The sequence below is a fragment of the Artemia sp. Qi Xiang Cuo genome, chromosome 7 (genome assembly GCF_049724085.1).
Source record: "Artemia sp. Qi Xiang Cuo chromosome 7, ASM4972408v1, whole genome shotgun sequence".
In the NCBI taxonomy this organism is placed as follows: Eukaryota; Metazoa; Arthropoda; class Branchiopoda; order Anostraca; family Artemiidae; genus Artemia; species Artemia sp. Qi Xiang Cuo.
This window is the reverse complement of record NC_142800.1, coordinates 62,240,171-62,249,038: the sequence shown is the minus strand read 5'-3', so window position 1 is coordinate 62,249,038 and position 8,868 is coordinate 62,240,171. Positions and strand designations below refer to the sequence as shown.

Sequence of the window (8,868 nt, the reverse complement as noted above, 5' to 3'; positions counted from 1 at the left end):
ATTAAAAAAAAAACATATAAATTACGTCAAATTCACATACATTTAAAGAGCAAAACAGATGCATAATAGTATTGTAGCGTCATGAATTGTATGAAAGGTTTTGCATACAGAAAACATTTCAGTCGCATAAAATACATGTAGAGGACAACTCGAAAAAGATAGCGAGTTGATGGCCTTTTAAACGTGTCTTCAGGTGAATACGCGTCAAATTTTGGGTAAAATTTGAATATTACCAGGAGCGCATCAGGAATTTAGAAATATCGGTGTGGGACATGGCGCAAAATCGGTTGGGAACCACAGGATTAAGGCGTAACGAAGTGGACTGAATCAATCAATCTATCATGTCAATCTAAATAGAGTGAATACAAAAATCGGTCTGAAAAATCATTACAACTGAAATGGATTTGATGTTTCGGTATTTAATGGATACGAATCAACTCTTAATTTTGAAGAGATTGTAGACCCAAACTTTTCCTTGGATACTTGGATACTATATTAGAAGGATGATTTCAAAATGTTTAAGAATTCCAATTATAGGTGTATTGGTGGTAAAACTTTCGATCTGTGTAATTAAATAAGCAAAATAACAAGCTTTTCCAACTGAAAGTAAGGAGCAACACTAAAATTTAAAATGAACAGATATTATTCTGTGTATTAGGGGTGTGCTGCCCCTTTCTGTACCCTTTGCTCGTTATGATAAAGTTTTTAGCACTTTTAAAAAGTTTCTTGCTCTATTTAAACGGTCCTTGTGTTTCAGGAGTCTTTCTTAAGGAATTGGGCCAAAAATTCAAACTTTAGCGTAAAAAATGAAGGTTGAGGAATGGGCCTTCACATACGGAATCTCTTCAGTTCGTTTGGAGTTTTAGTGTAGCTCCTTACATTCAGCTGGAAAAACTTGTTTTATATTATTTAATTTCGGATCATTTTTCAAATTATGCAAGGAAAACCGCCTCCCTTCTCCGGGAAAAACTTCCCCCGCAAAATCACTTCTCCGCGAAAAACTCCTTCCGTGTAAAATTCTCCTGTTGAAAATTGCACCCTGAGAAATTCTCTTTACTTTCACTAATTTTTGTATTATTAAATTTTTAATTATATTCCATATTCAGCCAGGAAAAGCCCCTTTCGCTCAGTAGAAAATTTTCTCCTGAAAATTAGCCCCCCCCCCCGCGGGAAAAATTTCCGTATATTTCCTAATATCAAATACTGTGTGCGAAAAATTGATAAATTGCATAACTTACGCTCAAAGTAAACACTAGAACATTTAATTTTCGTTCAAATTAGCCCTCTTCCAATTTTATAGGACCATTGGCTTGATATGATCACTCCTGGGAAAAAAAACAAATGAACACACATCCATGATCTTTCTTCGGGCAAAAAATACATAATCCTACATATTTGTAGAGAAGAGTTTGAAACCTAGAAAACAGAGTTGTTTTATATGCTGAGTCTGAGGGTTTGATTTGCATTAAGCGTTTTGGGGATGCCTCCCTATTTTCTCGAGAATCAAGCAAGTTTTCTTTGGCTCATAAACTTTTATGGGTAACATCAAACTTAATGAATTTTTATATATTTCGGATCAGCATAAAAATCCAAATCTATTTATGTATTCATTGTTACAAAAATTTCTTTTTTTTTAATTCCGGTTACTATTGGGCCGAGTCCCTCCTTACTTACAATTCGTTACCACGAGCTGTTTGATTCATAATGTAACCAAATAAAAAGACCCTAAGATTTTATCAGAAGAGAAGAACAAATTTCTGCCTGAAAAATTATTATAGATTTGCCAAAAAAGATTAGTTGATTCTCACAATGTTCAGACTGGGCCCGACAAGTCGACGTCGCTACGCTTTGGAAACGGATATGAACTCATTTTGTAATTCTGACATTTACATCGCCACAACAGCTATTCGGTGCCTTGGAAAAGATAATCAAAACAGGATACATTTCAGGCCAAAAGTTCGTCTTTGTCAGTTTATATTATAGAAGGCGTTCGTATATGTGATGGCTTTCTTAGAATGACAGCGTAACGAAAATTGGCGTGCCCTGTTTTTATTTTCGGAAGGGCTTTCCTAACAGTAGCCCATCAAACTGTTTGAATAAGAAACAAAAATTCTAATTAAATTAAACTGGATTGATGTCATGGAGTTAATTTACAGTTAAAGGGCTACTGTCATCAAATATAGGATTCGCCAGATTTTTCAAAGTAAAGGATGACAATTACAATTATTACCACTCACAGAGTTATATCTGAGTGGCATCGATCTACTATAAAAGAATTAAATTCGTCAAATATTGCATTAGCCAGGTGTGGTAGATAGTTTAGCGCACTGCAAGCAAAAGGAACATGTGCTGATAGTAACCAAAACTCTAAAAAAGTAACCAAAAGGTAATTTCTGATCATTTTAATTTTTAATGTTACTGTAATCTAAATAAGGAGGAGCTCCCGCCCCAGCCACCCCAGACCTTTTGGTTTAGCATAATTTTAAAAAACGAAACTTCTAATAACAAAAAATGTATCAAGAAAATATGTTTTTATGAGTGCTCAAACATACAAAAATTTTGTTCCTCAAATATATAAAAAAATTTGTAGCAATACGACCCGAAAAATCATTTTGATATTTCAGATTCCCCCTTTTGAAATCTTAAGGGATCGCCTTTTTTCTAATTATCATTTCTGAAGTACTATCATGCAAAAGTTAGACTTCATCCTAAAGATCTGAAGAGCTTGGCGCGAGAGCTCTACTTATATTTAGATTGAATCAGATGCAATGTTACGAAGGAACAGAAAAACAATCACATGAAAATAAAGAGCAAAATTATTTTGATATTATTAAGTCCTTTCCTTACTGGAATATTCTTTTCGTTTCTAAGCTGCCATAATATTCAGCAGAAAGTGTTGGATTTGAAAGCAAGAAAGTCATTTTTAACAGACTAAGCGAACATGTCACACCCAGATTCAGGAAAAGGTCCTTGAAAAAAAAGTGGAAAGAAATACCGTGGGGAATCCATAAGAAATAATAGTTGTCACAATAAAAAGGCAAGAAATTAATTTCTCATCTATTTCAGTAAGAGAGAGAGAATGGAAGGAGGGGGAGGGGGGAAGACAAATGAGAGGGAGAGAGAATGGAAGCGAAAAAATTAAATTAATGAAACTTAGACGTGGTTACGCATCCCTTTAAAATGGACAAATTGTCAACCAGTTGTATTCTGCTAGCTTTAAATTGTGAAAGTTGAACCGATTCATCTATCTTTCATATAAAGAGTACACTGTTAAATAACTTAAAATTCTCCTTTGAATTTGTCTATGAGCATTGATAGTGAGGACACAGGGATGGAGTCAAGTGCATAACAGTTCTTTTTGGAAAGAGCTGTGTGCCGAAATACATCAATTTCATGAACATTGCGAGGATCTGTGGATATAATCGAGAAAAAGAAATGACGTTTTGGGGTCGGTTTACATGGGCCCGTTGATATATCCCATTAACATTCTTATTTTGAATATTGAAATGTATTGCAGGGTCCGTAGTCATGCTGATTGAGTCACAAAATACTTTTTAGGACTGATACCTTTTCAGGCCTCGCATGGCTTAGTTCTCCTGCGAAATCCTGAGTCATGTTGTACTGGGTCCATAGAAAATCAGCTCAAATAGACCTTCCCGACCTGACAAAACTTCTCTGACACCATCTGCTAAGTTTTAAAAAACACCTCCTATTTTTGAATCTTTCTGTCGCTGTGAGACAAAACTTGTTCTGATCTAAATAGGATAGCTTAGTAAGAACAGTTCAAATTGCTTCAATAGAAGAAGGCCGGACAAAGGAAATCTCAGTTGTTTTCGTTAGTTTTAAGAATTGTTAATTTGCACCAAGCAAAATGAAGTTAAAATCATTTCTAAAAAATTTCTTGACGCTCAACTACAATTATCAGAATAAAAGATGCCTGAATTGATGGACTTGGACTTTATTGTGAAACAAAATATTTGTCACTGTAGGACATTTAAGTCCTATCTTGTTGCAGTTTTACAAAAATGTCCTTCAAGGGAAAATAATAAAGCAAACACCAATCGTTATATATGGCTTGATCACTAGATACACATATACTTAAATTAACCGTAGTATGAGATTTTTCCGAAAGGGAGGTGGGGGTAATCAGCCAATTAGGAGTGGGAGGACTTAGTTCATTGATTATATTAATTTTATATACTGTTTGTTTTGTGAACTTGTTCAAATTAGTCTCCACATCGTTCATTTAAAAAATAGTTTGTTTTATTTTAGGCAGTGCTGTAATAGTTGAGCCTCCAAGAAACCAAACTCGGATGGAAGGTGAAGAAGTAGAACTTCCTTGTGAAGCAAGGGGGCACCCTGGCAACTTCACCACAAGGTGGATTAAAGATGGAATCCATATCTCCCAAATTCCAGGTAACAAAAATAAAAATCACTGGAGAAACTGCTGATTAAGAAATGAAAACAAACCTCTTTAATGGTTCTGTCATGAAGATGCAGTAAAGAAAAAAAATTATTCCGCTAGGCCAATGTAAAGCAACCATTGTTCAGATTTGTCGACTAAACTATTACTGTAGCAATGCTTCGAGTTTTTTTTGGCAATCCATTAAAGCTGTAGCTGTCAATCCTCGAAAATTTAAAAATACTATATCTCAAGAAGGGTTTTTTCTAAAAAACAGGAAAAAAAATGACAACATGCTACTTAAAGACTCAGATTACGCTGTGTTCTTAAAACCAACTTTATTTTCCAGTTCCTGATGCCAACCCAATGTTGTTATTTTTAAAATTTAACATACCTACAAGCTAATCCTTTATTACTTTACCTTAAGGTATAAAATCTAGCACAAGCTATGTCTTATTTCTAAAACTGCAGCAGGCACTCCGTAAAGGCTATATGGCATAGCGTCCTGTTTGATATTTCCTGTGTATATTGGATGGTAAAAGCAGTTTGATTTAATGATAGTCACCAAGTGATTGTCAAATAAATAGACTAATAATAATTACGAAACTGCTGTAATTGTGTTGCATTGTTATTTGTATTCTTTGTGTAACCACTTGCATAAAAACAAATTTTCCTTTTCTGAAATTCATCAGAAACGAATAAAAAGGTAGACCACTTAACACAGGTTTTCACCCGTCGTTTATGAAGAAGATGAATAAGCTCTACGGTTCTTCCTTGCAATTCGCTCTTCGTGATAGAGAAGAAATCCCCTAATAAAGAAAGTTTCAAGCCTGCTAGCGCTTCAGCTGAAAAGTTCAACTAAAATATATAACGGTGGGGTTGCTACCTCATTTACCTCTAACTTTTCACGCTGCAAGGGTGAATTCTCAGTACTTCAAGAATTAATTCTCTTACGCAAAAATAAAAATATAAAAAGGTTAAAAATCAAAATGCTTTGTTATAAATACTTCGAGAAGGAAATACCTTATTTATTCTAATTGCTTTAAATAATTGAATTTTTCAGATGTAATGTTTTGAAAGACAATCATTAAATAAACATTTGGAAGCAGCAGATTGCTATGTTTTTTTTTTTTTTTTTTTTTTAAGATTTCAGTGAGGTGCTATTCATACATTTTCTTCAAGAATGGCAGGGAGCTGATGGTGCAGCAGCCCCTGATCACTGAGGACGGTCATGGTTGTGGCAATAGGTGCAGCCTAGTAAAGAGTAAACCTCGGGCCATAGTAATCTAAAGTTTGAAAACGCGTATGAAAAAACAAATTTCTAGCTAGAAAAATTTATCATTCAAAGCCAATTCAGGAATTGTAAGTATTATTTGTGTTATCCTTTATGGTAAAAGTTTATTGCCGAATTATTTTATGGAAACATAAAAAAAAGCTTAAAGCCCTGCAAAATGGAAATAAATTGAAAGGAAAAGTTCACCATTAGAATCACCATGGTTAAAGACCCTGAACAGAAGGTTTTTAGTCACTCAAGCTGAAAATATGTGATGACCAATGGTTACCCTGTGTATCATTGATGTGTTTTTTTTTTTTGTTCGATGAGCACCAGGATATCGTGAAGTTTGAATTCTGGCATAGGGAGGTACTAGAACATTATATTGAGTGGCGTAAGGGCTCATTTGAAAGCTAGTGCTTAAGTATGTGTGTTTTCTATAATTTTGTCCTGATTTTGTCACCGTAAAGCACCAAATGGCTGTTTTTGTTGCCATTTCTAGACTTGAAAGGTTGGGGGAAACCTTCACCAACTACCAATGAAATATCTTTGGTGAAAAAAAATCCCCAGAAGTTAACCAAAATCGCTCCCTTTGAATACTTTACATCTCTGCTCCCTTTTTAACTGAGAACTTAAAAAACGCATTTTGAAAGAAAAACTTCCTAATGAAAAAAGTCATATTTAAAGTTGTCTTAGGAATGATAACTTTTCTTTCTTTTTCTCTTAGTACTTCAATTTAGATACAAAAAGTACTTATCGGGAGAAAAATACCTTGAAACGCTGATTTGTTACTTTTTTCGTCTTATCTCTCTAGCAGCAGTGTAAAGTGACATGTAACACCGAAAATAACACTTTTAGGGGTCATTTCTTGAGTGGAAAGGCTAGGCAGCATAGCAAGCGTACCATTAAAATATCCCTGGTCAAAGCCTGTAATTGGAGGTATATAATCCCCCCTTTGAACATTCCCCTTCTCCATCCCTTTGGTAAGGGAAAACTAAAAAGCCCGTATGAAATGTCGTTAACGTTCTTAAAATAATAGTTAGCGATTAGCGTCCCTGAATCATTTTTAACGATTTTTTGTTTCACTAGACAGTTTTTTTCCTTACGTGTTTTTAAAGTTACGATTCTTATGGAGAGTAGTTCACTCTATCAAATAGTTCATGGTAACGAACTGTGAGTAGTTGAAACGCTAGACACGGCTCAATAGTAACCGAAACTCTAAAAGAAACGAATTTTGATATTAACAGTTATACCAAAAGATTTGACTTATTATCCAATTTTACATGTGGAGAATTTAACGGGAATCGTCCGGGATAAATTTGTACAGATTTGGAATTTTCTAGAGTATCTTTCAGCAGGGGAGGGGGAGATTTTCCACGAGATTAATTTTCCAGAGGGAAATTTCTGCAGGACAACTTTCTAATAGGGGCGGGGGAGGGGCTATTTGCGGGAAAACTTTTTCAAAGAGGAAGGCTGCTCCATCCTCAAGACCTCACTCTTTACGTTAGAATTTGACTTTATGTCCGAATTATTTAAACACGACTCCGGAAACACAAGGGCCGTTTAATTGGAATATTAAAGCGTTTTTTTTATTTATTCCATAAAAAAAAACTTTAGCGTAAAGAGTGAAATTTCGAGGGGGAGGAAACCTTTTTCATATACGTAACAATTTCTGTTTATTTTAAGTTTTGACATTGCTCCTTACTTTCAGTTGAAAAAATGTGTTTTTTTTTCAATTTAATACTAGGTAAGGGCTACTGTTGCAATTATGATTATCCTGTGTTATCATAAATTGATCTTCGTGATCAATTTTTATCATGATAAAAAGTGTTACTTTTCAAGCTTATTATCCCCGGAAGTTAACCAAAATCCCTCCTTTTGAATACTTTACATCCCTACCCCCTTTGTAAGTGAGAAGTTAAAAAACGCATTAAAGAAAAACTCCCTAACGAAAAAAGTCATATTTAAAGTTGTCTTAAAAATAATAACTTCTATTTCTTTTTATCTTAGTACTTCAATTTAGACATGAAAAGTATTTCTCGGGAGAAAAATACCTTGAAACGCTGATGTGTTACTTTTTTTGTTATTATCTATCTAGCATCAGTGTAAAGTGACATGTAACACCGAAAATAACACTTTAGGGATCATTTCTTGAGTGGAAAAGCTACACAGCATAGCAAGCGTACCATTAAAATATCCCTGCTCAAAACCTGTAATTGGAGGTATATAATCCCTCCTTTGAACGTTCCCTTTCTCAATTCCTTTGGTAAGTGAAAACTTACCAAATTGAATTGTAAATCAAGTATTTTGCAGGCATCAAGACATGGCTAATTTTGTAACTTGGTCAAAACCTGTAATTGGGGATTTATAACCTTTCCTTTGAAAATTCGCTTCTTAAAGCCCTTTGGTGAGTGAAAACTAGAAACCCGTATGAAATTTCGTTAACGTCCCTGAATCAGTTTTTAACGATTTTTTTCACTAGACAGTTTTTTCCTTACGTGTTTTAAAGTTATGATTCTTATTACATAAGAAAAATAGCGTAAAGAGTGAGGTCTTGAGCAATGGGATACCTTTTTCACATACATAACAAGTTCTGTTCATTTTAAATTTTGATATTGCTCCTTAATTTCAGTTAAAAAAAAAATTCTTTTTTTTAAATTTAATACTAGGTAAGGGTTATTTATGCAAACATGATCATCCTGTATCATCATAAACTGATCTTCCTGATCTTTTTTTATCATGAAAGAAATTTTTATTTTTCAAACTTATTATCACCGGAAGTTAACCAAAATATTTCCCTTTAAATACTTTACATCCCTGTCCCCTTTGTAACTGAGAACTTAAAACACGCATTTTGAAAAAAAAACTTCCTAGTGGAAAAAATCATATTTAAAGTTGTCTTAGGAATAATAACTTTTCTTTCTTTTTGTCTTAGTAATTAAATTTAGATACAAAAAGTATTTATCGGGAGAAAAATACCTTGAAACGCTGATGTGTTGCTTTTTTCGTTCTTATCTCTCTAGCATCAGTGCAAAGTGACATGTAACACCGAAAATAACACTTTTAGGGGTCATTTCTTGAGTGGAAAGGCTAGGCAGCATAGCAAGCGTACCATTAAAATATCCCTGCTCAAAACCTTTAATTGGAGGTACATAATCCCTCCTTTGAACATTCCCCTTCTCAATCCCTTTGG

At 34.2% G+C, this 8,868-nt stretch overlaps 1 protein-coding gene across 1 annotated transcript in view; it reads left to right on the top strand.

Annotated features, from left to right (window-relative positions):
* The first annotated feature begins 2,260 nt into the window (after positions 1 to 2,260).
* The window catches only part of LOC148950545 (uncharacterized), a 43,851-nt gene continuing 37,243 nt past the window's right edge, over positions 2,261 to 8,868 (top strand). Inside the window, exons 1-2 of the mRNA XM_089091649.1 lie at positions 2,261 to 2,386; positions 4,273 to 4,416. Coding sequence (XP_088947775.1) covers positions 4,314 to 4,416 — 103 coding nt within the window. The 5' untranslated portion in view covers positions 2,261 to 2,386; positions 4,273 to 4,313. The remainder of the gene's footprint in view (positions 2,387 to 4,272; positions 4,417 to 8,868) is intronic.